The sequence below is a fragment of the Calonectris borealis genome, chromosome 3 (genome assembly GCF_964195595.1).
Source record: "Calonectris borealis chromosome 3, bCalBor7.hap1.2, whole genome shotgun sequence".
NCBI classification, from domain to species: Eukaryota; Metazoa; Chordata; class Aves; order Procellariiformes; family Procellariidae; genus Calonectris; species Calonectris borealis.
Genome location: NC_134314.1, coordinates 28,613,746 through 28,641,652, shown reverse-complemented (window position 1 = coordinate 28,641,652; position 27,907 = coordinate 28,613,746). Strand labels below are relative to the sequence as shown.

Below are 27,907 nucleotides of genomic sequence, written 5' to 3'. Positions count from 1 at the left end.
AAAAAAAAACAAGTGAGAGGAAAAAAAACCTTACATGTTAAGAGTGTACAACAGAGGCTGATGTAAGAAAAGGCCCAGAAGACAGTAAAGACAATAAAATAGAACTCAGACATAGTAATGTTTCATTTTATTGGATAGAAAGTTGATTCAAAAATATGATTAACTATATACATTCTTATATGCTGTACATACAATTACATATACAAAATGTACATAATAGCAAATACCCTTCTGTACATTTTATGGATGGTAGTTAATAACATGAGATAGAACTTACATCATATTTCATACCTGCTTTCATACTGATCCTATCTACAAGGAATCGATGGACATGAGAGATGAAAAAGGCTAGCAGATCTCTTTTAATTCATAGCCCAGCTCACACAAAAGTCTTCTCCACAGTGCATTTTATTAGTGCATTGTTCTAGCACAGTTAGGTTTGCAGCACTTTCCTTTAGAGGTATTTGGCTGCTAACCTTATCTTCAGAATTTTTTCCCAGCATTCATGCTAATACTATTTCTAATGTATTTCTATAACTCAGATCTCCTGAGTTACAGAAATCCTCCTCAAATCAAACTAGATTTCTTCAACTTTATGTTTTTTTTTTTAATCTTGATTCCTTAGTTGCTTGTTTGCCACGTATGAAATAGATTTAACTGTTAGTGCTCTCTGTTCTGGGAGAAGTACTCTCAAGCACGAAAGCTATAATCCAAGTGTTCTCTCCTCCCATGCTACTGGCACACTGTAAACCTGGAATCAGTGAGCAAGGAAAAAAATGTACCTTCCCTCCTCCTCCTCAGGCAATTATAGTGTGTGTGACTGCCAGCTGCTCCTTGGGACAAGTGGTGTCACATCTCAAGAGGAACTGCCCAGTGACTGGGATTTTTCTGGTCCCAGTCCCATGAGGAATGCTCTACCTGTCCACCCTCTCTCTAAGCAAGAGGTAGCATACCAAAATGGAAACACAGGGAGTAGAGGCTGGCAACTCTGCCCTTTACTAGTCGCTTCCAAGAGATTGTCCTCCATTTCCTGACTGGAGGGATCAGGCACCCTTATTCTACGGACCTGATGTTCAAGGAAGAAGAGAGAGTGAGAGCTGCCAAACCAGCAGAGTACCAGCAGCAGAAGGCCTTGAGAGAAGCCACGGCCTCCACAACCAAACAGGCTATCCTGGAAGACTCTTCCCTGAGCTAAGAGGGAACATGGCTTCTTTCATTGCCTTTCCAACTTTCAGAGGTTAAAAATGAACTGCTTCTTTCCTGCAGACATCTTGAGAGCTGCAGTTTCATTGCCCTAAGAATGTTTTCTTCTTTCCAAGTTAACAGCATCCTTAAATATCTATTTTATTTCTTCTTCTCTGCTCATACGGCCCTGTGCTTTCTAACCCTGTGCTGGCCATAGTCTTCATTTCACTAGGAAATTTTTCTATTCTCTTTTCATACCTCTATATCTTTTCTGTATTAATATGTAATAGCTTTCTCTGATCGGTAAAGCGGTTTTCCATCAGCTGTCAAGGTGAAAGCAAGGGGATTAAGGTTCCTCTTATACATTCTTTTGATATTGCTTTAGATAATGTTTTTTTCTAACTAAGGGGGACTCTTCTTATATTCTTCAGAACATGTTTATATGTTTTGAATTACCGCATAACATGCATATATTTAATAATATCTTAAAGCCAAAGATATTAATATGCCTTCATTTTTTTCTAGGCTGTGGGATTTTCATTTGTTTGAGAAAATGGTTCTCAGGCTTCTACTCTGCTTGCAATATCTCTGTCCACTGTTGCTAGGCTCATTTAGATATTATTTCTTTTTTATTTTATACTACTCCTTAATCTCTGTCGAGAATTTGAACTACTCCTTAATCTCTGTTGAAATACCTTCTGTTATTCGTTGTCTGAATTCCTGAGATCCTGTCCGCAACCCTGGTTGGGAGAGGGCGCTGGTGAGCTTGTGGTGAGATGAGACTCCAGCTTAGAAGTGGGTTTGAAACACTCCTGCTGACCTTGTGTGGTGGGAGGTGGAGGAGTCAGGCGGCTGTCACTTTGCTGAATTTGTGCATTAGCAGCTAGTGAATCATCATCCTGCTGGTCTTGTGTGCTGCGAGGAACAGCCGAAGAGATGATGCCCTGAGGAGCAGCTGTTGAACCACTGTTAAGACAATTTATAACTAAGCTCGAGATATTAACATTAAATGTGCAATTACTACTGTTCTTAGTTTCCGAGCAGCAGAGTTTTGTTTATTAGCTAGTTAACGAATTTTCTTCATTGACATGTTCCCCTTTTCCTTGTTTCACCTCAGCCTAATGGATCTGAGATTGTGACTCGTCTGTCTCATTGGATTTGACTCCAAATTCCTTCTCTTGAATTGTAATCGTATTCTGGGGAAAGGGGGAGGAGGTGGGCAAGGAAGCAGGAGCAGCAAGGGAAGAGTTCAAAACTGCAGTATCACCAGTTTTAAAAGTTAGTAATTTGTGTGTAAGTTGTTACTAAAGGTACTGCACAACAGGATTTTCTCTTGACCCCTCTGTACTTCATCGCTGGAAGGTGAACTGAAGGAGTAACATTGAGATTATGAGCACTTTCAAATTCTCCTGATTTTCTTACAGAGAAAACTTGTTTCATCTGAGTTAAAGGAATCACCACCATTATCTCTATTACTTACAAGGTGCTTAAATGCTTTTATAGTGAGGAAATTCTGAACATGTGTAGAATGAATCCATTATAAATGCATCCTAATAATCATCCATTCAAGAGAGACTATGCAGGCAACATTTGCATTGGTTTCAATGGGTATTGGACTGGATTTTACATAAGCAGTTATCAATAACAGACATAAAGACATTTTTAAGATATCGAGTTTAAATTTAAAGGTCTATAGGCAGTATTAAAAAACAACCTAGAATTGTTGTAGTGCTAGCTCAAGATCCTCCCATCAAGACTTCAGGAATACTGTGTCTGTAGATGAGAAGACTCAGAAATTAGCAACATTTATGGATTTCTCTGATGAAGACAAAAATTTGAAATATAAAGTATTTAAGATTTAATTCTTTCAAAGAAGACAGAGTCTGTGTTTCTGTGCTGTTATTTTTAACCTGTGTCAAGGACAAGGAAAAATACTACAGAGAATCAATGCACACTCTATGTTACAAATACAGAGGACTTTTGTTTTATGAAGCCTTCTCGTCTTTAGGAGAAAAGCATTAACATAGTAAACTGTATTTTAGCCAGGCTGATGCATTTGTTTATTGTTTCCAGATGGGAAAACCTGTATATGTGGATTCTTCCAATAGGTATTCTCTGAGTATTTCTCAAGTAGTAATTCATAGACCACTGGTGGTCCATAAAGTACTTCCAGGTGGCTTAGAGAGGAATTTTAGTAGCAAAGTAATGCTAGTTTTCAAACAATTGTGTCATAACATAGTCCAATATCTTGGGGTGTTTTTGTTTGTCATTTTTGGGGTTTTTTTTGTTATGAAGTGTCTTACAGTTGCAAATATGGATTTTAAAACATGCACAAGATAACTAAACTAGGAAGAAGTAAAATATTACTTCAGTATGGAAAGTCTAAGTAAGGACAAATCTGTTCTCCCTATCTCACTGATTTTAATCTCATATCCTATTCCTGAGGAGAAGCTGAGAGAGCTGGGACTGTTTAGTCTCAAGAAGGCTCAAGGGGATCTTATCTATGTGTATTAATATCAGATGGGAGGGTGTAAAGAAGATGGAGCTTCTTCTCAGTCGTGCCCAGTGGCAGGACCAGAGGCAATGGGCAGAAACTGAAACACAGGAGGTTCAGTCTGAACATCAGGAAACACTTTTTCACTGTGAGGATGACCGAGCACTGGCACAGGTTGTCTAGGGAGGTTGTGGAGACTCCGTCTTTGGAGATACTCGACCCAAGTGTATATGGCTCTGAGCAACCTCTAGGTGACCCTGCTTTGAGCCACAGGGGTTGGACTAGCCAATCTCCAGACGTCCCTCCCAATCTCAACTATTCTGTGATATGTACATTCGGTATATATGGAAACAGTACTATGCAAATAGCTGACTTCACGGACAATAGGGGTGAGTTCAGCAATTTTAGACTAGTCTTGTTCACAAAGTAAGAATGCCCACAATAAGCAAGATGTTATTTAATAATTCCTCTGCCTCAATAATTTAGACTCTTCTGGCAGTAAAAGAATGCTAATTTAGCTCTCCTACATTATTTTTATCAGTAGGTACAAAAGAAGTGTGATTTTCCTTATCTTTACTTGTGGGTTAATTGAGGCACAACAGGTGACATGAAAATGCAATTGACTGATCTCTGGAGAACCTACAGAGAATAATAAGAAAAGTAAATAATGCCAAATCTAAAATAGACATATTGATCAAAGTAACTCCATGTGTTTACTTCTGTCTTCTCTTCCTGTAATTTAATAGCCTTGTGCTGCTTTGTCTAGAATGAACAACTTTTTTTTGTGCTGTAATGTTAAGCTGGACTGCTTCTGTATTACGTACTTTTTGTACAAGGTTACGAAAATATGTACTTACTTGGCAATGCATATATGAACACGTATCTTCACGGCAATTTTAAGATTGCTTTTAGATTTTGTTGCCACAGGGTAATATATGGAGTTACACCTTGCAGGCTACAATTTTTTTTTAAGACTTACCAAAAACTATGCTTCTGAAAAGCACCTGAGTTAAGATCTTTGCTTAAAATTGGCTTCTTGGTGCAATTGTTTAGTTTTTGTCCCATCATTCGCCTAATTAAAGCATCATCTGTGTTTGGAAACAACTGTTTTGTGATTCCTGCAAAATAAAGAGATTATATATATGAGGCCTCCAAATCAGGGAAACCACAGATGTATGATCTAAAATGCATTTATTGCATCTTTGAAATTTCCAGCTACTTCAGCTTTAGCCCTAGTTTGCTTGTCTTCACTCACTACTTCGTAGATTTTGCATGTGCCAGCTCTTGCTTTCCTCTGTGCCTTCTATATTGCTGTGCCTGCTCTTGGCAAACTCGGAGGGAATTCCAGGGCCACAAAGGCTTCCTGTAGAAAATGATTTGTGTTTGCTCATCCTCTCTTCCTTTGCTTTGTTCTTAATCAAAAAGAGCCCTATTCCTATCCTCGTCAGTCCTCATATGCCTCTGAATCTTAGAGTTTTTGTTCATTAATTTTCATTTGCAGGTGATGTCTACTTCCCCAAACATTTTCCTTTTGTTTTGCCTGGCTAACTTTTTTTGAATGCAAAAAACCTAACAGGACTCAACATCAGGAATGCATCTCCTGCTCTCCTCTTCTCCATCATCTTCCCTTCCTTTAATTTTTTTCCCCTTTCATTTCATTTTGAAGTCTTACAGTTTCCATCTTCTTTAAATAATCTGATTACTAATTCATTTTCTACAGTACTAGAACTCCCAAGGCTTCCTCCTTATTTTTCTTCTTCTCTTGTATAAGTATAATGTAAATTTCAACATTTCAACAATAGAAATACATTTCTATTTGAATTCAGGATTGTTCTCATTTCCCTTCACAAACTTCTTTAACTTCTCTATAGGCTCCCCTTTGTCACTGAATTCTCCACAGCATGCTGTATTCAATGTTCTGATTATCTTCTCTGCTTCCCTTTTCAGTTTTGCCTAGACCTTCCCCAGAATCCACCTTTAGAAAAGTCACTAGTAGCTCTTAGAATCATAGAATCATTTAGCTTGGAAAAGACCCTTAAGATCATTGAGTCCAACTGTTCTTCTCAACCCATGAAATCTTTCTAATTTTTCTCATACATAATTCTGAAATGGTCTCATCTTACCGCCTCTAAATATATTTTCACCATCTTACACACTTTCCTTTTCTCTCTCTTGACTTTGGGCCTTTTTCTCTAGCTGGATTCTTAAGGAAAAGAGGTTTCTGCAACTTTTGAAACTGCTGGCCAACTTCAACAAAACTGGACCAAGGTACAGGAACTGGAGCTAAGCTGGGAAGGGAAGCGAGAGAACTGGGGAAGTCCAAGGGAATGGCAATGGGCGAGGGATTCTAATACAGGAATTTAGGCTATGTTGTTTAAGTATTAAGCTATAGGTGTGAATCCAATAAAAATCAGGCTTCATGTGCTCACAAAATACTGTTTTCTTTAAAGCTGCTATTTCATCTGAAATGATTCTTTCCTATGCACCAAACATTTTTTGCCTTAAACCTCAGCATAAAACAAATTTTGTTTGCTTCTCTGATCATTATTCCTGTCTTCTATACTTATTGTCTCATTTTGCCTCCAGCACTATTTAAAATGTCAGAATTCATAACATTCACTAACTTCAGAATATAGCAGACATCATTTTAAATTTGATCCATGTGTGTTCTCTCTTTGCCTTCCCTTATCTATTAATTGTAATGCACCAAGTTTGACTGTTGTAGATTAACCTTTCAGCGGCTAAAAAAATGGATAATATCACTGTGCTGAGTAGCCACTTAAGAAAAACCACAAAAGTGACACAATAGAAATACTACTACTTAGCATTTCACTGACAGTATATGTAACAGATGGGTTAAAAAAGTATGTAGCTGAAGAAGGAAATATGAAGCAGCACATCCCCAGAGTAGACCAGCTGTTAAGCATTACAGCCCCACCCTCAGAGAAAGCCCTGTCAAGTGAGTGCCACATTGAGTAATGTTAACAAGTCATCACCTATGATTTCCTGAACTTCATTCTGATTCATAGCTGGTTTCGCTGCTTTATCCTTTGAAGAGGAGGACTTTGCACCTGTCAGGCTGTGTGTAGCCATGTATTCATGTGTATAAAGTGCTTGCATCAAGTCGTTTATAAACTTTTGAGGCTTGCTTTTGTTACAAAGTGCAATCTGCCACTTTTCAATCTTGAACTGGAAAACAAAATTGGTCATAGGCATAACTATTGCAGTTCTCTAGAAATATTGTATAGTATTGCCTCTGAAATATTTTTTTATTTTCTTTTTTTAAACCACAATTTCAAAAGTAACCTCTGCAAACTATGTGCCCGAGATCAACGCTAAACTTGCATACCACTCAACATTTGCAACTGTACACGCAGGTTGATTTTTTTTCAGAAGCGAATGTGGGGCAGACTAAGGACCCCGTTCATCCTAGCAAACACTTCACCAAGCAATCCTTATTACTCACCAGTGGAGACAGGACGTGTTCAGACATATCTAAATCCTTCTGCTTGCACTCCATGCAGGCTGGCTGTGGTCCAGTTCTGGCATGGATTCTGTACAGCCTCGGGAGCATGGCACTATGCCCAAGCTAATATTCCTGCCTCCGAGCAGACATGCCCTAAGAACTGTGACATCTGGTCCTGGGCTTTGAGAGTGACTTCTACACACAGCAGTTGTACAGCCTATGTATTTTAACTCTCCTAATGGGCAATTTTGAGCTACCTCTATTAAGAAAGCCTACATTGCTTAGAAAATTAGGTCTTTTTATATCTTTGGAGATGTTAGGTTAAATTTTGTGTATTCCAATATTCAGTTAAAACATCATATCTTGATAATTCTTCATAGATTTCTTTGGTTTTTAGGACCCCATGACAAGAATGATTTCCACCGACTGGCATGACTCAGTGCATAAGAGTGTTTATGTAAAATTGTGAATGCAGAAGCTAGAATTATTCTTTTGGTTGGGTCTTTATATTTTTCACGTACAGCCTCTGTGCCTGAGATTTCTCAGTTATGCTCTAATCACAGAGAATAGGGGAACATCTTTACTCAGTATCTATATATAGATGTATTTCTACTTAACTGCTGGCCAGTGTCTGGAACAAGAGCAGAAACATGCCATTCTCCGTTTACTTATTAACAGTTTAAACAGACTACTGGTATTTTTCTTAGATTATCTCTGAAACACTACCATTCCCCTTTGGCATCCAAAGCATTACGCTGGAAGTTATCCCCGGATCTCAGTATTTTCTTCATGCATCCGCATTCTGCCCTTAGTCACAGATGTGCAAAGCAGCCGAAATCGAAGTGAGTTTGAGAGTGTACCAGCACACTGAATTAAGTCTCGTATTTATCATGGAAAGAGCCTTCTGCACAAATGGAGCTCATTAGTCACGTCATCAACTGCATGATGATAAAATTATTTTTACTGACACTTATTTTTTATATTTGTTATATTATAACAGCAAAGTTTGTACTGTATAAAGTTTAAATTTTTATGCCTGGAATTGCCTTTTAACTGACCTGTTTTTCGGTCTGTTGATCCTCATCTTCCACATTCAGAGTTATTGGTGAGCTGGAGTTACTATGCATAGCTGTATATGAATCTGCTAACGGATTGTTAGATGCTTTCCAAATAGCATGTGAATGCAGACTGGACGTAGATGATGTCACTCCCCCTTTGAGCAGTGCTTCAGCCATCCCTACCAGCTCCTCAAAATGGGTGACTGCCTGTGGCAACACTGAAATCAAATGGAAAGTGATGGGTAAACTTAATTGAAGCTTTCAGACTCTAATTATGTAAGGATGTATACTTTTGTAATTAGATTCCCATCGTACTGCAAAAGAGTCAAAGTAGTCAGCAAAAATGCTTTAACATACTTTTTTCCTATTCTCTCAAAGCTTTTCCTGCCATTCTGCTGTCCCCACTCATGAAGATCTGGCCTCTGTTTTTAGAATAGGATAGATCAGTTCTCTGCAAGGCTAAGAGGAACCATTAGTTTACGCCCATCATGGCACTGAGCTGCCTATTTCTCTTTTTTCTTTTTGCTATCCCAAAATCTCTACAAGATTGTAAAGCTATTAAGTATGGCCTAAGTAATTTTATGTCTGATTTTAGGCGGGTTTTTTGCTTCAAAGAAGTTGCACAGACTGCATAGACTTTTTTCACTCTTTTTTAATCTATAGAGAATATCTTTTAAATGGCCCTTTCTCCAAGTAATATTTATTTTCAAATATAAACTTTTATTGAGTCCATTACGAAGGCTCAATTCAGCAGAGCAAAAAGGATGCAAGGGCTGAAGAATCAGCAAGATACAGAATCACTGAATTATTAGAAAATACTGTCGAAGACTAATACAAGTGCTTAAGATGTAAGGCAAATGGACCTAAATGTGTAAGAAAAGTTGTCAGACACTAACTAAATGTTTAAAAATAATATTCAGAAAAGTGAAGATGAATGATCCAAACCAAGATGAATAACATACGGCACAGAATCAGGTGGGCAATGAAGCTGCTAAGCACTTGAAAAATCATATGACAATAAAACCAGAGATACTAGGCTGTCTAGTGATGGTATGACATAGCTGGCAAGAAGTAGCAAATCCTCTTTAAACCTTATTCATTCACTAATGTTTTGAAATTTTGGATTCAGTCTTGGCTGCCCCAGAGTAAGGGACAGGGACAAGTAAGAGGGGCCTCAGAGATGATCACTAAGTGATGAAGGATTCGTTTATAAAAGAACAAAATGGTTCATCTCTGGGAAAGGACTAAATTTGTTGTACCTGGAACTAACTCAGATTATCAATAATGAGGAATTACTAAATTGATTAGAAATGAAATCACTCCAGAATAATGAAAATTTCAGTAGATCAAGAATAACTGTTAATAAATAGGATTAGTTGGACTGGTCAGTGGAGCGTTTGAGCTTAGCTGATGGTTATATACAGCATACAGAAAAGTTCTCTTGGGAACAACTGACAGGATTTAGACAGATTTTTCCATTGCTAACTCTATGATTGCATGGCCTCTGTGTAAGACAGTTTTTTCTAAGTGCTGCTGGAATTAAATGTTGCCATGTATCAAAGAATTTGATGCTTAATGGTAGGCCTTGATCGTGTCAGGTGCTTGAGCATCCATAATTGCCATCCAAATGGCCTCTTATAAATCAAGACTTTCATGACCTTCAGGCTTTCCTCTTCATCAAAATACTTCCCCTGACTTTACCTTGAAGCATCACCAGGGACTGCCTTAGGCGGCAGTTTTCTCTCATGGTGTCTGTCAGCTTCCTCTTGAGACTTTTTATTTTGGCACACAGTTCTACCTTGGATAGTTGAAATAAAGGCTCTTCATCATCACTGCTGCTTTCACTGTACAGAAAGTTGCTTCCTGAATATGTTTCTCTCTGGGGAAAAAAAAAAACCAAAATGTGCTATCTAGAGCAACAACAACATAAAATTAAAGCATTAAAATTAACATTAAAATATCTGGCTAAATCAGAATATTCTGTTCATACACAGAATGTATAAACAGACTCGGTGCATTTTAATAATAGCTGTTACTGAACATAGATATTACCATTCCTATTAAAATTCAGAATGAAATGTCAGGGTAATACATAACCATTAGGTACTTCTCTCTCTGTCCTCCATTCACTGGTTTTCTAAGGTAGTGTCTTTTAGAACCGTTAACTTCACTAAAACAAAAGTCTTACGCCCCCCTAAACAAAAACATTTCAGTTTGCTTTTGCTTAGTACATTGAAATTGCTGAAGATGAGATGTTTACCTGTTTGTTAATTAAAGATGTTTCAAGTTTACTCAGGATGTTGGCAGGAGCAGATGCCTGTAATGATTTCTTTCTTTTTATATGCTTCATCATCTTCCCCTGTAAACAAGAGCATAATAGTGCCTTTGCATTCCTATAGAGCCTTTCATTACAGTATCTCATGGTATACCACAAACTTTTATTCACTGTGCACTTGACATTCTTGGTTAGTATATTTGAAAAATAAGTTTATAACTTTTTGTTAAGATTTATGTTTTCTTTCCCCACACTTTGTCACTGCAGATCTCAGCACAATGCAAAGCTCAGAAAATCTGGTCCCTTCCCTTCCTTATGCAGTAGTCAGGTTTCTGTCTTATGGGAGAAAATGTAATGGAGCTACAGAGCATCCAAGTCTTGAATAACATTTCTCTCTTTAAATAGCAAAGGACAAAATCTATTGGCCTAACTAATTACTCTGACAGGTTATTGTGCTGAAGTATCATGTGAAGATTGTCTGCATTCCTACTTTACTATACATATTTTGTATATTATATTGTGAAGAATCAAGAGTAACGGTCTATATCATTCTGTTATGGGCCTACCAATATCAGGCACATAAAGACAGAAACTCACCTGTTCTTTTTCCAGGTCACTGTCTTCACTCTCTGAGAATATCATTTCTATCCTCTTCCTCTTGCCTTTTCCAAGAACTTGTATTTTTGTAATTTCATCCGCTCGTAATATCCTTTGCATCATTTCCACCAGCTCTTGGGGGTCATCTGAAGTGATGGAAAAAAAAAGCCAAAGCACAGAAAATCAGGTAGCAATACCTTACAAATAGATTAAAATTTCATATCAGACAAATGCTCTGGAACTGCACTCACCACTCATGTACACAACTTTCACCAGGTGCTTTTCTGTCTTTCTTTCTCCCACAGGCCAGTTTACCAGCACATGCTCATTTGGTTTCAGAAGTCTTTCTTGTTCATTGTCATCACTGGGAAGGTCCTGTATCCATGAAGTCTCTCCAATTTGCAGTGAATTATCATTTACAAAATCAAACAGTGTGAATTTTTTCATTGTTAAGTGGTTTTCTTGTCACACACACACTGCCTGCAGGACGTCATAGCGAAAATAGCTGTTACCATGTCATGCCACAGGAACGTTACGAGAATACTTTAAAAAGCCGCAACAACCCTCCTGTTCCTGGATTTTGGTAATTAGCTTGTGTGAAAATATCCTGGATAAGGAAGTGAAAACTAGCCAAGCAGTGTGTTATATCTCCCTTGAAAGATGGGAGATGGTCTGCTCAATAAATGTACATCAGACAGTTGCCTCCAAAACCATGCAGAGAAAACAGGTTTCACTCACAAGAGTCCTTGTTTCCATATTACTACCATGCCTAATCTATCTCCTGCCCAGGATCTCTATTACTACTGCATTTGCCCCAACAAAAGTTTTCAGTCCAGCTCTGACTAAAAAATACAGGTTTGATAACTTTCCGTAGAACGAGGGAAGGTACTAGCTTTACACACTAGTAAAAGGGATATATGACTTCCAGGGGGCAGCAAGATGTACAATTGCAGCCATGAAAAACCAACCCAGAACAACCCAGGACAACTGACTGGATAAGGTACGACACATTCTGGCAGTGGAAAACTTGATGTTCAAAAGAAATGACAGGCTGAGGACTGGAAGAGAGATGGGCTGCTTCATGAAGAACACCGGCAACAAGGAGAACACAGACCCAAATATACAGCTAAATTCTTTGCTTGCATAAAACAATATTTTTAAAGCACAGGACCATTTCTGGGCTTTTTAAAGAACTGAAGTTCCATGCTGGGAGAAGGGAACAAGTTATATTTTGTGCTTTATTTTTCTAATTAAGCTGATACGACTTACATGAATGTGTGAAACGTAACATACAATTAGTAAACTCTACTGGAAATGTAACCAGTTCATTTAAGTGCTTCCATAATACTTGGAGAAGATATTTTCTACTTTAGAATTATTAAATCAGATAAAACAATAAATAGAAAATCTGATTTTGTCAAACCTTGGTCTCCTTTCCAATAAACATACGATTTGGCCTGTCAGTTCATAGAGGTGAAGTAATATTACAGAGCTGCAAACTCATGAATTCCCAGATGTGACAGCGTGATTTGCAATTTACTTGGCCTCAATCAGTCAGAAGCAAATCTAGTGCCTCATGCAGAGGCTGTCAAAAAGGGAACTCAGAGCTAGGAAAGGAGAATTACGCGGAGCTATTATGTCAAAGTGAGAAAGTCTGGCTGCAGTGCTCTAAGAAGCAATGTCAATTCATTTGCAGAAGCCCAGCTCACCACTATTCACCATGTCTGTGCTACGCCTCCAAAGAGCTGGTTTTTCACACAGGGGTGAACTTGTTAATTTGCAAAAGACAGCTGCGCTCTTGTCAACATGTTTACTGATACAATGAGGCAAGTGGCATAAGAAATCACCATTAAAAAGTGTATTAAATCATGCTTTTATGCAGAATGTGTTGTGCGTGATAGCAGTAGGTTTGTTAAGTACCACCCTGCTGAAGAAAGGAGACTGTGTTTGCAAGAATTCACATTAATTTTCTTTAAAGCAAGTTAGAAAGATCAGGAAACATCCCAATTCTGGAGAGGAAGCTGCCTGAAGGTCTATGCCTAGCATGAGTCACTGGAGGCCTCATTCTGCCACTGATCCATGCCGAGTGGATCCTCACACCTCAGAAAGGGATCATTCAACAATTTAAAACAGCCCGTGCGTGCAATCACATTGACCGTCAGTGTTTTTCCTTCTTTTTCAAACTGCTTTTGAGTATACACCCCAGTCTTTCTCATCCGGCACAAAGATGTTAACTTCTACCCCTGATCAACCGAGGACAACAATCCCCATCACTCAGTTCTTTGATTCTCAAATGAAGTACTTTTGAGTTTTCCCCTTCTTGGCCCTTGGCAGTTGCGAGCTACTTTTATTACCCTCCTAAAAGCCCACATAAGGTCAGCAGAATCACAGCAAAGTTAGAACTGCCAGTGTGCTAAGACTAACAGCCAATTGACTGACTTCTACATTTTTTTTAATGTTTCCCTGTAATGTTTCCTCTAACAGTTTGTATGTTGTCTCTCATTTTGTGTTGAGACGAATATTCTCTGAGCCATGGGACATGCTTGTGGTCTGTGCTTGTACAGGGTTGGCAAGCCAGCCCGGGATTTCCAGAGACGCACTGAATACACAGGCTGTTCACAGCATGGAGGGTAAGTTTGCAAATGACACCAAGCTGGGCGGGAGTCTTGATCTGCTTGAGGGTGGGAAGGCTCTGCAGAGGGACCTGGACAGGCTGGATCGATGGGCTGAGGCCAACTGAATGAGGTTCAACAAGGCCAAGTGCTGGGTCCTGCACTTCGGCCACAACAACCCCATGCAACGCTAGAGGCTTGGGGAAGAGTGGCTGGAAAGCTGCCCAGAGGAAAAGGACCTGGGGGTGCTGGTTGACAGCCAGCTGAACATGAGCCAGCAGTGTGCCCAGGTGGCCAAGAAGGCCAACGGCATCCTGGCCTCTATCAGAAATAGCGTGGCCAGCAGGAGCAGGGAGGTGATAGTGCCCCTGTACTCGGCACTGGTGAGGCCGCACCTCGAATCCTGTGTTCAGTTTTGGGCCCCTCACTACAAGAAGGACATTGAGGTGCTGGAGCGCGTCCAGAGGAGGGCAACGAAGCTGGTGAAGGGCCTGGAGCACAAGTCTTATGAGGAGCGGCTGAGGGAACTGGGGTTGTTTAGCCTGGAGAAGAGGAGGCTGAAGGGAGACCTCATCGCGCTCTACAACTACCTGAAGGGAGGTTGTAGCGAGGTGGGTGTTGGTCTCTTCTCCCAAGTAACCAGCGATAGGACGAGAGGAAATGGCCTCAAGTTGCGCCAAGGGAGGTTTAGATTGGACATTAGGAGAAATTTCTTTACTGAAAGAGTGGTTCAACATTGGAACAGGCTGCCTAGGGAATTGGTTGAGTCACCATCCCTGGAGGTATTTAAAAGACGTGTAGATGTGGTGCTTAGGGACATGGTTTAGTGGGCATGGTGGTGTTAGGTTGACGGTTGGACTCGATGATCTTAGAGGTCTCTTTCAACCTTAATGATTCTATGATGATCCCCCACGGCACTGGGGCTATTCACATACACACTGTGCCGACTGAGCACATCGGTAGCAAGTCGAACAGCTTTTGGAAGGTATCAGACTTGTGTACGTGTTATACAGCTTAATGAAGTCAGTGGACATGTGGACTTCTGGATGTTTGGAGCCCACGACAGCAGCCTGGTGCCACTGGTAGACTCTGTGGAGCACATGGCCGGCAAGATCCCTCAGAGAGTCTTTACCTGGATCCACAAAAATCCACCCCGCCACTCAAAGCTAGGGACAATTTCATGGTCATGGTAGGACTCGGAGCTCAGCAATTTGTCTACATTATCTATAAAGCTCTTTTGAGCTGTCAAAATTCTTGCCTGTGGTGGGAGGGTGTACTAGTAAACAGCTAAACTGATTTCACCAAAAGTCTTAGTAGCTGCCAAGTTAAAATATAAGCTACATAGGATGCTGAGAGAAATAAGGAATGGATTTCAAAAATAGTCATGGGAGGAGGGATGGGGTTGATCCATTCCTTTAGCTCCTGGCAGCTTTCTGAGGCTTGTGCTCAGGCCTGTTGCTCCTGCTGCTTTTGAAGGGACGAAGGCAGGAAAGCAGTTGTGGGACAGCAACAGAGACTGGCCAGGTCCCTTTGCTGCATCTCTGCCAGGCATCAGCTCAATTGCTTGCATTGCAGATAAAATGAAACTATTACATTGCCAAATAAAAGGAACAGAGTGCAATAGTTGATTGTTAATATTTTTCTGTTATGGAGCTATGGCTTCAGCTCCTGCAGTAGACATTAATCAAACTACGTCTTTTCACAGAATTTATTATGACAATCCATGGGCCCTGGGGATAATACCTAACTGTCTGCTGGCGTGATCTCTAGCCAGTGATTAAAGGGAATGGAAAGGCAGAACAAAATGTCTGCAATGAGGAAAAGGAACAGTAAAATACTTCACTTACTGGAAGAGAAGTCCTGCAGTGTTTTCTCACCCTGTTCTCCCACTGGAGTCAATGTGAACCTTGTCTGAGTCAGGACTGCTGCAGATGCCTCCCTCTAAAATGTTTTATTTGCCAAAACAGATCAAAGGCAAAATATACTGTATCATCAGGAAAAACAAATCTTGGGGAGTGGCATTAATCTTACCAAACTTTTACTGCCTTAAAAGTGAGAGGTTGTCTAGCCATGTTTAGCTCAGTCACCACAGAGAGAGAGGTGATTCATCTCACCCTAAGACACGCGTCTAAAAGACAGCAGATGACTTACTGTCTGGGAGAGCCTGTTTCTCTCTACTGACTCTTCAGTGACTATACAGGGGTAGGTATGTCTCCTTATAGAAGGTGGCTTGGTCCAACCCATCCTATATTAGCTTTTTCTATTTTTGAAGCCATAGGATAGATTTCAATAGACCTTCTGCTATAGGGAGCCAAGAGGATGAAGTCTGTTAAAGTGTATCTGGTTCTCTGTTTTAAATCTTTCTTACACAGTTCTGCAAGTCATCAAGTAAGATTTCTGACACCGAGTGCTTTGTTCAGTGGTTTAATTGGAAGATATATAATCGTTCACAGACATTACCCTGTGTGCAGCTGCTGACCACAGAGGCAGAATTATATGACCTTTGAAAGCCACTTATGTTTTGCAAGTTACTTAATTCTGCTGTATTCTCCATTTGAAAACACTAGCTACTTATTTGAGAAATACTAAAATGCAGATTTATGATTTATCACTGTTCTAAGACACAAATCTCTCTTTACTTTTTCTAAAAGCAGGTAATTTGTAAAAGGGGGGGGGGAAAGAAAGGAGTCATTTAATTTTAAAGCTCTGCAGAGGAAACATTAATTGGACTCTTAATTTTTACAAACATGTTAACACCTCACATTCTACACAGATGCTACAAAATTGCACACAGAATATTGTTACTAAGCAACCCAAAAAGCCAGAACAAAAGAAAAAAAACAAACCACAAAAGTAATTTAAAGACATATCTCACCCCTTGACTGACATAGTCTGTTCCATTCAGCCGGAGAGTTGGCAGATGGCATGCTGAGATCATTATTTCTCCTTCCTTTCAGTAAACGCAGTGTAGAGTATTTCAAATTTACAACACGAGATTGTAGGCCCACTCAGTGGGTCTGATTCTGCCATGGCTTAAAATAGGGCTTTGCCACTGATTTCAGCAAAACAAGAAACTGTACCGTACCCATGCAACACAGCTCCATAATGAAGTACTAACATTTTATATTGTATAGCCTCTAAGTTCAGCCTTCAATAATCCCAGTTTTCCTTGGGAAAAAACCCCACCTTTATTGAGCTAGAAATGCATCTATCTCACTCAAACTATTTATTTCCAATTCAGCATAATGAGTGGTAGTCACAGATTTGGTTTGTGTTATTTTGACTATGGCATTTTACATTGAACTTGTCAGGACATTGAGTACAATGTTGGTGCAAAACTCTTGGGCTACAATGAAATCTCAGAATTCCCAGTCCTCTGTAACAAAGTCATGATGGAAAACATGACCATATTTAAAGATGTTACATGCCGTGTTGTGGGTTCTAACCTTATTCCCCTGAAACCAGTGTAAGATTTACTAATGATTTCAGTGGAATTAGGCATTGTCGGAAGAATGCAGCAGTGTTGTTACTGCTCAAAAGATTTACAGTGTAATATCTTAGTCATTTTATGGGAAAATATGACTTAAAAGCACAAATCTGCTGCTCTCAGCTGAGAAATACAGAGTACAGTTTTTCCAGAATCATCAGTATTGCTGTGTTCCAAATTCAGCTGGAAATCTGGGGGAGCATCTATCAGAACATTACTGCAACTAGAAATGCACAGAAATGATCCCACTGGTCTTCCACAGGAAGGATAAAACTACATGATTTTTATTACTGATATCCAAGAGCTCACTTCCTGACTGTAGATCACTATCTGGTGTGACTATGAAATAATCTGAGATACTTTTCTAAGAAGTGATGCTATTCATGGTAAAGCAACATCTTCTGGCCTTATTTACGCAGATCATCTCATTGACTTCAAAACCTCAGCAGCATTTACAATCCACAGGATTATATGCAGAATTTGGCCCATACCTTGTCCCACACACTAAAATCCGTTTGAGCAGCCCAAGGAATTAATGAAGCCATTATTATTTTTCATAGTAGTACCCTCCATGCTGTGAGTTTTAGCAACCTAGAAGTTCTATAAAATAACATTAATACCTAAATATGCCAAAGCCCTTTGTAGGACTGTGGCTTAAATCAAAAGCTTGAAGTAGTTTATTGGAAAAGCTCTGATTTTTGCATCAAACCATTGATTTTATTTGTAATACTGAGTGATAGGAAAGGATGAATAATGAATTTATGAAGCAGGTACAGTCAGCATGTCTAGAAGTACTAAACTTTTGATCTGACTCATAATTTATTAAACTAAAGTGAAACATGGTGTTCATTTTAATAAATATCAAGATAGCAACCTGGCATCATTATTGGGCTTTCAGGACAGGATTCAGTTCTAGATTGAGGTGCTTACATTTAGGTGTCACTGGTGCACCAGGTATCCAAGTTATCACTGTAATCACTGGAGCTCTAGGGATGAATTTGGCTTCCTAAACATAGGTGTCTAGCGCCAGTGTCCTCTGGCATTCTGCTTGGCCTTCAACTGCTACTCCAGAAGTGCAAATCTCCAACAGGTCTTTTATCACAACTGCCATCCCTTTGGAGATGTCTCAGCCTTGAGCAACTCAATAGTCGTAAGTGTCAAGCCCCTATTGAACACAATTAGAGCTCCCTGGAGAGCAATTCAGCTTGTTTCAAATGCTCTAAGGCTCAATTCAGTTGCCTAAAAATAAATGCATGGTGCGATCTTAGATATTATAAATTATTACGCCTGGCCTCCAACTGCCTCTTCTGATGGGCACATCTCACATAGAGCCTAGACCCTCTTCCAGGCTCACGAGGGTGGTTACTAACTCTAGGTACCTCAAATGGCACTAAACATATAAATTTAGAGAAACAAATTGTTCTCTGGGCCCCAATGATTGAACTGAGTTTAAATAGGAGCTGATATACCTCACATGCCTATAAACCACATACATTTATTTATCTGTGTTTTAATCCCACACTCAGTGAAAGATCCCCATAAAGATAACAAGATGCCAAATAACAAGATGCAGGAAGTTACCTTAATACTACATCACAGATTAGTATCTTTATTAAACAACTATTTCACAGCTGACAGATGGAAAACTAATACCCACTTTGATTTGCTTATTCGCAAATGCCATGCTCAACAAAATGTATTAATAAACAGACCAACAAAAATTAGTTTATTTATTGAACTGATGAGACACCTAAGCTACAGGAATTTGAACAGTCACATGAAAGCTCTTTCCATGCAGGTTAATATACCCAAACTCTTAGAAGCAATAAGTAGCCTGGGAGGAGAAACAAGTCAGCACGGCTCTGTGGAGTCCAACACTTGGCTGTGCTCATTCTGATCTGGCTTGAGTAATTCAACACAACATATCTTAATAGCTCCCAATTATAAAGGTTAAAGACAAGCGACGTATTCACTTATTTTGTCTAAAGATGTTTATGGGAAGGCAACATGGTTAAGGGAAAGTTTGACTACATACAAATCTGTGCTGAGGTGCAAAAACTGTGCACTAGCTCTATGTAACAGCCCAAGCAGTCAAATATCCTTTTCCTAAAAGGCTGAAAAAATATCAGACAGACTTTCCACAGGCAACTAATGTACTTTCATATTGGACTTGTTCAAACAAACCCACTGACAACCTGATGTGAGAGTTGATAAGAGGAGGCATCTTTCTCTTTTTATAAGGTGGCATATGCTATCTTGTATCTTTCGATAAGCTGTGCTGCCCTGAAGCATTACTATCGGTGACATTCTCCCTTCAACTCTAAGAGCATAGAAGCGAAATACCAGCTAGGAAATTCCAGGCTTGAGCACTGGTCAGTATTTAATAATCTAGCGGCATCTTAACTATCTCTACTTATATGTCTTTATTGGCTGTCATAGGTGAGTGATGACAGATTAGAAGCCATGCCTGGTTAATACTCAAAGTGCCTGCTCTTTTACTCCAAAGCTCTTCCTCGATTGCTCTGGTTTTGTGGCATGTTGGTAGGAGGGAATGAACTTGATGATCTCCAGTTAAAAAAAAAATCTGCATTACTATTAAAGGTCATGAGCTAGAACAAGAGACATATACATTGTCCTCTTACTCCAGGGAATATTACTGCAACTAAGAGTAGTTCCCCGTGCACTTAGGGGAATCGACAGAAAGGTATCTTCCCTGCAAGGATAACAACCTCAAACTTTATTAGAGCTATTTTTTCCCTTCCTGTAAAATTAAATGTCTTTTTAGTGTATGTAGTTCAACGTAACTTTATACATTAATATAAGAGCTGAACGGCCAGTCTTGTATATCAGTCTGAAACAATCCTTAAGCACTTCCAATTATATACATAAAATACTAATGAAGTGCAATTCCCTCTGGGATGCAAGGCCACATTCAGATTGACAACTGCTACATTAAACACTGCCAAAAATGAGTACAGAGCAAATTTTAACCAAGGACGAAGGGGCATATCACTGCTGTAATAAAAAAAAAGCCATAGGAGCTTTAGCAGTATATTTCGATCTAGGCTCAAGATCAGCCTCTCTGTCTGCAAAGTCAATTTATGCCCACAGAATTCCTGCCAGCATTTTTCCAGCAAGACTGTAAGCCGTGAGTGCACAACTGCATGGCTCATACTTCATTCAATTTACATTCAGTCTAATAAACAGAGGGCATCAAAACATGCAAGCTGTGTGAGTTGATGAACCTGCAAAATAAGGACAATTACCTCTACATATATAAAGAAGGCAGAATTTGGTTTTACATGGTCACCTAAGACACCCTGTAGATGGTAAAATGTTCCAGTCATGGAGTGGTCGAGTCTGCAGCACTGGAATCGCACAGTTTGGTCTTGGGTAAATCGAACAACCTTTACAGTTTAGCTTCGCTTTTCAAAGGATCTGAAATAATAATGTGTATTTACCTAATTTCGAGAATATTGTGAGAATTACCTAATGCTAATGTGCCTTCCAAACATACAAAGCACTGTATGGAGCAAACAATTTAACAAGTTTTGCAAAACAAAGACTTGGAATAACCTTGCTGAATTTAGAACATATAATTTCACAGGTTTTTTTGAAATATGATGCCTATATCAAGCTGGAAATTGTAATTCTTTCAGCTGAAGAATGTATTTTATAAGGTTTAATCATCTACCAGAAACTCCCACAACATCATCTCATACATCATGCTTAAACTGCTAGAAAGCACATTGAGGACAGCGTGTAACCCGTGAAGTAGAATATTGAGGGGGAAATCAATTATTTCATTGAATGAAGTTGATAATACTCAGATACTACAATATTTTCTGTATTTACTTCGCTTGCTTCTTTGGTTTTTACTGTATTTACTTTGGTTCCTCTTTGATTAGAAAAAAATCAAATATTTTGTTAAGAAGTACTAGATGATTAGACAACCCTTCTAACCAGTTAAGTAGTCATTTAAGCAGAATATTTTACCCAATTATAATTAATTAGTAGAAACGCAGTCCTTAAAGCATACCTACATACCAGTGAAAGGAAATGATCTTACCCTTTCACTTACTCAGCAACTCTTCTGAGATCGTATCATGTATCATCTCCTATTCTTGTGTCCACATCACCAGATCTAGCATGTGACCTTTTTCTTCCGGCTCACTGATACAGGGAGTCTTACAATTGCAAAATGAGGCCCACAAGGCCTGAATCTGTAGGAACAGAGAGGTGCCTTCTCAGAGTTGTTGAGTGCCCTTGAATCCCACAGCTCACATTGGGGGAGGTCAGCAGATCTCTGCAGACATGGTTCCTCCACTCAAAATACCGTTATATTTTCTTTTTGCTATTTTTTTTTCCTCCTTTCAGCCTAACCCATGGTACTCAGCTAGGATTTTTAGTTTCTTTTAAAGAGAGTTGCTGAACCTCACGAAAATTATCAAGGAATATGCACTAGTCCATAGATTGTACTGCAATTCTGCATACAGGGCAAGAATAAGGGCAGAAAGTATCTCTGCCTTCAGCCTTGCTGGGCAAGACTGCTAAGTCAGAACAGCTTATCATGACAAACTGGCTGAAAGAATATGTTAGGTCAATGCTGCCTTGTCTCCCCGCAGGAAGGCTGCTGCTGCTACAACACATTCCCTGCTCAACTCTTCCATAAACTGCAGAAGTTTGACATGATTTCCGTGCTGTTCCCCTCCCTCGCGCAACTTGGGAAAACAGGTAAACAACTGCATTCAAGAGTGACTGCAACCAGAGAAACACCCTCCCCTCCTGTCCTGTCTCCACTGCAAACGTTTGCTGGTCACCTCTTTTCTGTGGAGTCTCTTCCCATTTTCATTCCTCTGCCCAAGTACTTATCACCACGTCCTCCTTCAGCATTGCACAAGCAAAAGGCTGCTTCCAAGCCTCCTGCCGAAAACTTCAGCTATGCCCGTGACTTTGTTGCTGCTCTGTTTCCCTGTGATCCCCATCAAAACAAGCATCTGCAGGGCACTACCTCCCACCTTCTCACGTCTCCGCAAAAGTGCAGCCACATCATGCATGCTCTGAAACGGCAGCAGTAGCCCTCATTTATTTCAGGGTCGAAGGCTGCCTTCTTAGCTTATACAACCCTTTTGGACTTGCTTCAGCCTCTCAACAACTTAGATCTCTTTTCTGACCTGCCTTGCCACTCCACACACTGTTGTCACAGTTAGTCTCAAGACTTTGTTACCTTCTTTTACTTCCTCTTCTCTGAAATAGCTTCACCTCCAGGATTCTCCTTCTGAGGTCAAATCTCAGCTGAGAGGTTTTGTTTTAACCTTCTCTCTTCATTCCTTTTCTCTTCTCTGTTTATCATCCTTAAGATTTATGAAAAGTTCCCTGAAAAACATTCTGTAAAGAAGCTTAGATTAAAAATGCAATATATATAAAACTTCTTTTAATTTCTCTTTATTACTATTGGGGGGGGGGAACCCCCTACCCACATATAGTTTGCTTATTTTTAAAGTGAAATAACTTCAGCAACTTAAACTTTATTCACCATGGAAGTAATATTTTAACCGCACTACCAAACCCCACAGCATTTAACCATCACAGAGCAGTAATGAGTATAAAGAAAGCCATTGCAGCAGTTTGGTATACAAGTGAGACAGTTGACTCAAGCCTGGGGCAGTAGCTCTCTGAAAAATCATGCATGTCAGCATTTCCTGTACTGAACTGTACTCTCTTCTGCATTTGAAAAAAAAATTAAGTAGTTGTCATGAAATTTATGATAGCCTTTTGGCAAAATATTACCCTCAAGACACCAATGAGCTCTAAGTCTTAGAAGGGAAATGCTATAAACCTTAAACTAAGCTAACATTAGAGATTTGTCTGTCAAATGTTTTCTATGCACTGCTACCCAAGAACAATGCGAAAATAACTGTTCTCTCTCAGTTCTCTGCAATATACCGTGCAGTCACTGCTATGCACATTTCCTCTACCATCCCATTCTGAAACAATAAATCAGTGCAGAGCGAAAGGTGTCAAAAAGTTCCTTGCTTCTGCAATATACTGCAGTGAAGCATTGCAGCAGGGCAGCGCGTCGCCGGGAGGATCACACGGATTTGCTTCATGTTACAGTGAGGTAACATGAACCGTTTGAATAATCTCCAAGTAATCTGCATTAAAACAATTTTACTGCAGTGTACTGCGGTATTAGGAAGGATTTCAATATTGCATCACATGATGCAGCACAGCTTTATAGCATTTGTCAGTTCCTAGGCAGTGAGGGGAAGCTTTAAATCAAAGGCTGCAATGTAGCAACTTTCCATTTTACAAAATAATATGACAGACTATTTTGGCTCACTATGTTGGCATATAGTATGAAATGATACAAAATTCCCGCAATAAAATATTACAGACCTAAAAGCCAACATTTTTTTTCTTTCTTTACTTAGGTCCCCAACCTGGTATCAAGAAAATCTTTGAATGAAAATGGATTTCCCTAACATTAAGGGGAATGTTAAGGGGAACAGTAAAGTGTTACAATGTTATTAGCTCAGCGATAAATGAATTTTGGTATTCTAGAGATCACTTTTCCTGTTCTTATTTAAGCTACCACAAATATGTTTCCCTCTCTGTCCTTCCAGCTTGCATATTTTGTAGTTTAATTCAAATTTGCACGTATGTTTTTCTATACAGTTTTATGGCAGTCATATAAAGCAGTAACATTTCAATGTTATTCCAATGTTTACACAGAGATTTTCATTATTTCTATAAAGTTTCGGAAATGTTCCTCTCGTTTATGTGCTCACATCAAAGATGCATGAGAAGAGTATGAATTTCGTCACGAATTAACCCTAACTTTTTCCCCAGGAACACAGGCAAACACAATATTGCAAAATATTATCTGGATATTTCCAGCATATGATTTTTTTGTGCTTAGTAGTATGAGAGAGTTTAAAACTGCATTTTCAAAGACCTCTGAAACAGTCTTTGATGATACAGGAGTATCATCAGAGTAACAGCTACAGAGGTAGTAACAGTGACAGAGACAACCCCTTGTTATGATCTGCACTAGCAACCTGCACCTGCCAGGATTTTTATGCTACCCGCGATGCATCAGCTCCGGCAAGGCGGTAAACGACAGGCACAGGGGCTGACATGGGCTGCAGCACGTTGCAGTTTACTGCAGGAAGAGGGTATGTGCGCGGCGTTGCTCTCTGGCAGCTTTGGCTGCAGCAAGCCCCCGCTCCGGCCAACTTCTCCGCGGCTTTCCTGTGGGAAACGTCTCGGCGGGTGTGCAAATTACACACCGCCCGTACATAAGCACCACGCACGGTGTGTGCCCTAACGCGTGACCCAGACGAAAGCTGGTGCTGCGCTGCACCCCGGACGGTGCCCGCTCTCTCCCGCAGTCAGCCGTCGCCTCAATCCCAGCATCAGAAACACGGAGGACCCCAGCCACCTCGCCAGGCTGTCTCTCATTGACACTTCCCTGCCGCTTCCCCCTGCGACAGCTTTGCCACGAAACCGGCCGCGACCAGTGCCCCGGGGCCGGGGTCTGCCTGCCCGGGAAACGGCTACGGACCCCCCTTCCCCCGCCAAGGCGCACAGACCTGCACGGGCGATGGCCGCCGCGACCCCGCGCCCCACCGGTCGCTGCCCTCCGCGGCGGCGGAAGCGGGGACAGCCCCTCTCCCCCCGGGGCTCCCCGGCCCGCGCGGGGAAGCCGCCCCCCGGTACCTCGCAGCAGCCATTTTCCGCCTCCCTCTGCAGCAGCTCCAGCGCGTGATGTCACCGGCCGCCCCGGCCAAGTCCCCGCGGCGGCGGCGGGCTGCGCCGTGCCCCTTCCTCCCTCCCGCTGGCACCCTCCTCCTCCTCCTCCTCCCCCCGCCGCCCCGCCCCGCCCCGCCCCGCCCCGCCCCGCCGTGCCGTGCCCGCGCCGGCTGCCATGCGGCGCCCCGCCCCGCCCCGCCCCGCCGGTGCCCGCGGGCGCTGAGCCCGCCGCGCTCCTCGCTGCCGGCTGCCGCGCGGGCGCGGAGCGGGAAGCCCCGCCGCAACCGTCGCTGCCGCGGCGGCTGCTGAGTCACGGCCTGAATTTCATCCCGCTCCTCCTCCTTCTCGCCCGCCTCCTCCTCCGCCTCCTCCCCCGCGCCACCGCCTCCCGCCCGGCCGCCGGCTCCAGCAGCGCGGTGCCGGCGGCGATGCCCGCCCCGCTGCCGGGGGGAGAGGCTGCCCGGCGCTGCCCGGCCCCCCGCCGCTCGCCGCAGACCCGCGCACGCACAGGGGCAGCCGGGCGCTTGAGCCATGATTGCCGCGGCTTTCCTGGTCCTGCTGAGACCCTACAGCATCCAGTGCGCCCTCTTCTTGCTCCTGCTGCTGCTGGGGACCATCGCCACGATTTTATTCTTCTGCTGCTGGCACCGCAGGCTCCAGAAAGGGAGGCATCCCATCAAATCCGTCTTTTCGGGTCGCTCAAGGAGCCGAGGTAAGAGATGCTGCTCGTCCCCGAGGGCGGAGGGGGGGTGCCCCCGGCCCATCCCGCGGTTTCTGCCGGCGGAGGGCCGCTCTGCCTCGGTTCAGCCGGGCAAAGGCTTTAAAGAAAATTCAAGCCGAGCCCAGGACTGCGGCAGCCTTGTCTCCACCCATCCCTTAGCGAAACCTCGGCCGGCGGCAGGGAGGCGAGGGGCTGGGAAACCCCCCCAGCCCTCCCCGGGCTCTCAAGTGCAGCAGAACTTTATGCTCAACTTCTTCCCGGTGAATTAAATATAAATGCCGGGCGGAGCTGCCAGCTGCGCCGGGAGAGCCAGACCCCGACCAGGAATATGCGCCAAAGGGCGAGCAATTGGATAAAACCGTTAGCCGGAGCGAATCTGAGGTGGAGCTGGATGCAGCCTGAGTGTCTTTCTGCTTCCCTTCCAGATGCTGTCATGAGAACTCACCACTTTCGCTCTGAGGTAATTTATTTAGCACGCAATTTCAAGGTCAGAAGTTGTTCTATTTACCTGAGTACATGTATGTCGTTGTAGTACGTGTGTGTCGTTCTGTTAACGAAATCACGTAGCAAACTTTTCATTTTGCATGAAAGACAGAATGTCCGCTTTCGTTTCTTGTTTTTTCCCCACAAAACGTCACCTCTTCATTCGTATTATCCTAACCGGCCTGCTGATTTGTGTAATTTCCAAAGTAATTGGTCACTTCAAAAAAAGCTGTGCTTGCTGTACGTGCCAGACCTCCCTCTGTCCAGAAAGCAACCCCAAGCCCAGTTATTGACCGCAAGGTAAATACGTGCAGAGCTGGTAGGTTTTGTGACTGCAGAGCTTCCGCTCGCTTGCTCTGCCGCCAGCCCTCACCTGCGCCTTGCTCCTTGTCAGGGAAGTTGCCCGCTTGGCTTGGACGCTGCCACGGGAGATCCCAGAAGGATCCAGACTGCAAGCCTGCTTGACAGGCGCCTCATTTCGTGACTCTGTATTCATAGGTCAGGAGAATCAAAACTCTTACGCACCAGTGCTAACAGTACAACACAAAACCCAGTCACTTCCTAGGGATTCGGAATGAGGAGCATAATTGCTGGGAAAATACGGAAAAAAATACTTGTTTTAGCACCCACTTTGTTTCCATGCTGCCCTGTAGAGCTCCAGTCTACATGTTTCTCTTGCCTGGTTTCCTGCTATTGATTTAAGGCATATCTTCATGCCATCGCCTGCTACTCTGGAAGCCTTGAGAGAGAGTTTTGCACTAAAATGATCTTTTGTTTTAAATTATTTGCATTTTTCCTTACCCGGTTGTGGGTGAGAAAATTACGCAATTATGAGTAATGTTTTCAAAAGTGTGTGTGGGATACATTTTTGCAACGTGGTTTGTATTGGCAATTAGTTTTTAAACTTCTAACTATTTTGAAATTTGTACGCACTATCACATAGGGAGTGTCATATCTTTAAACCATGAAGTCTGGTTTTGAGTTGACTGAACAGTGCTGCAGTAAAGTGAACAAACAAACCTGTCCCTCCAGAAGTCAAAGATTTTTTCATGATTTAGTTCCTCCAATGTGAAATACTTGGTTTCCATGTAAAATTCTCTCATTCTTGAGCCTAGATAAAGATGAAGTTTAATGTGTTATGCCCTTCTGAAATACATGTCATCCTATACGGTAACTCTTAAAAGGGAAGTTTGCAAAATGACTAATTTATTTTTATTAATCCCGCATGTGTTTATTTGCATATCACCCAGTTAGAAGTAGACACATCTAAAATATTTCCTAGAAGTTTCCATTTACTGAAACGTGCTAGAATAAACCAATAAAAACTGTTATATTCTTTAATAATTTTATACATTTTCTTTAGACAGAATAACCCCACAGCTAATGGTCTAAACTGCTTTTTTAAGTAAGTGGTGGAGCTGCTTTCCCCTTTGTTATCTGATGATAGACTTTTGATTCTTAGGAGAAAATGATGACTCATTTGACATTAAATTTTCATTTTCCAATTTTTTTCAAGTAAAACCTTATTTTAATGAATCTAATTGAATTGATTAATAACAAATTACAGGCATACTCCCATGAAAATATTGGCAGCATTACCTGAAACAGAATTTGACATTCTTGTTCTGTATCAGCACAAAACATTATGCATTTCCAACTCCACTAAGATGTTGGTGAAAGCAAAGCATGATACATGAAAATATGGGCTTTGCATAATTCCCTCCCCCCCCCCAAAATGAACGTAACATCTCAACTCCAAGTTCTATAGCACAAG

The 27,907-nt window shown here is 41.4% G+C and overlaps 2 protein-coding genes across 5 annotated transcripts in view; one reads left to right on the top strand and one right to left on the bottom strand.

Moving 5' to 3' along the window:
* Positions 1–120: 120 nt before the first annotated feature.
* On the bottom strand, positions 121–25,026 carry BEND6 (BEN domain containing 6). Of its 3 annotated transcripts, none has more exons than XM_075145255.1 (10): positions 24,897–25,026; positions 22,402–22,562; positions 11,327–11,555; positions 11,076–11,221; positions 10,464–10,562; positions 9,905–10,082; positions 8,204–8,421; positions 6,676–6,868; positions 4,659–4,797; positions 121–2,151 (listed from the first exon to the last, which is right to left on the bottom strand). In XM_075145255.1, exons 3-10 carry the CDS (start codon positions 11,520–11,522, stop codon positions 1,887–1,889), a joined length of 1,434 nt encoding a protein of 477 aa, XP_075001356.1. In that variant the 5' UTR covers positions 11,523–11,555; positions 22,402–22,562; positions 24,897–25,026; the 3' UTR covers positions 121–1,886. The 3 variants fall into 3 exon arrangements, with proteins under 3 accessions (XP_075001356.1, XP_075001358.1, XP_075001357.1); XM_075145257.1 differs by lacking the exon at positions 24,897–25,026 and adding an exon at positions 21,244–21,397 and having other exon boundaries at positions 22,402–22,629; XM_075145256.1 differs by lacking the exon at positions 24,897–25,026 and having other exon boundaries at positions 22,402–22,768.
* Positions 25,027–25,427: 401 nt separating this feature from the next.
* Positions 25,428–27,907, top strand: part of DST (dystonin) — a 313,438-nt gene continuing 310,958 nt past the window's right edge. For both annotated transcript variants that reach the window (XM_075145250.1, XM_075145248.1), the window contains exons 1-2: positions 25,428–25,641; positions 26,076–26,110. In XM_075145250.1, coding sequence (XP_075001351.1) covers positions 25,461–25,641; positions 26,076–26,110 — 216 coding nt within the window. In that variant the 5' untranslated portion in view covers positions 25,428–25,460. The remainder of the gene's footprint in view (positions 25,642–26,075; positions 26,111–27,907) is intronic.

Coding starts and splice junctions, on each gene's coding strand:
- BEND6 (XM_075145255.1), bottom strand. CDS start 11,522: ATGAAAAAATTCACACTGTTTGATTTTGTAAATGATAATTCACTGCAA. Junction 6,869..8,203: donor ATCAACAGACCGAAAAACAG/GTCAGTTAAAAG, acceptor TTTGTTTTCCAG/TTCAAGATTGAAAAGTGGCA. Junction 4,798..6,675: donor TGAAGTTCAGGAAATCATAG/GTGATGACTTGT, acceptor TTTATTTTGCAG/GAATCACAAAACAGTTGTTT.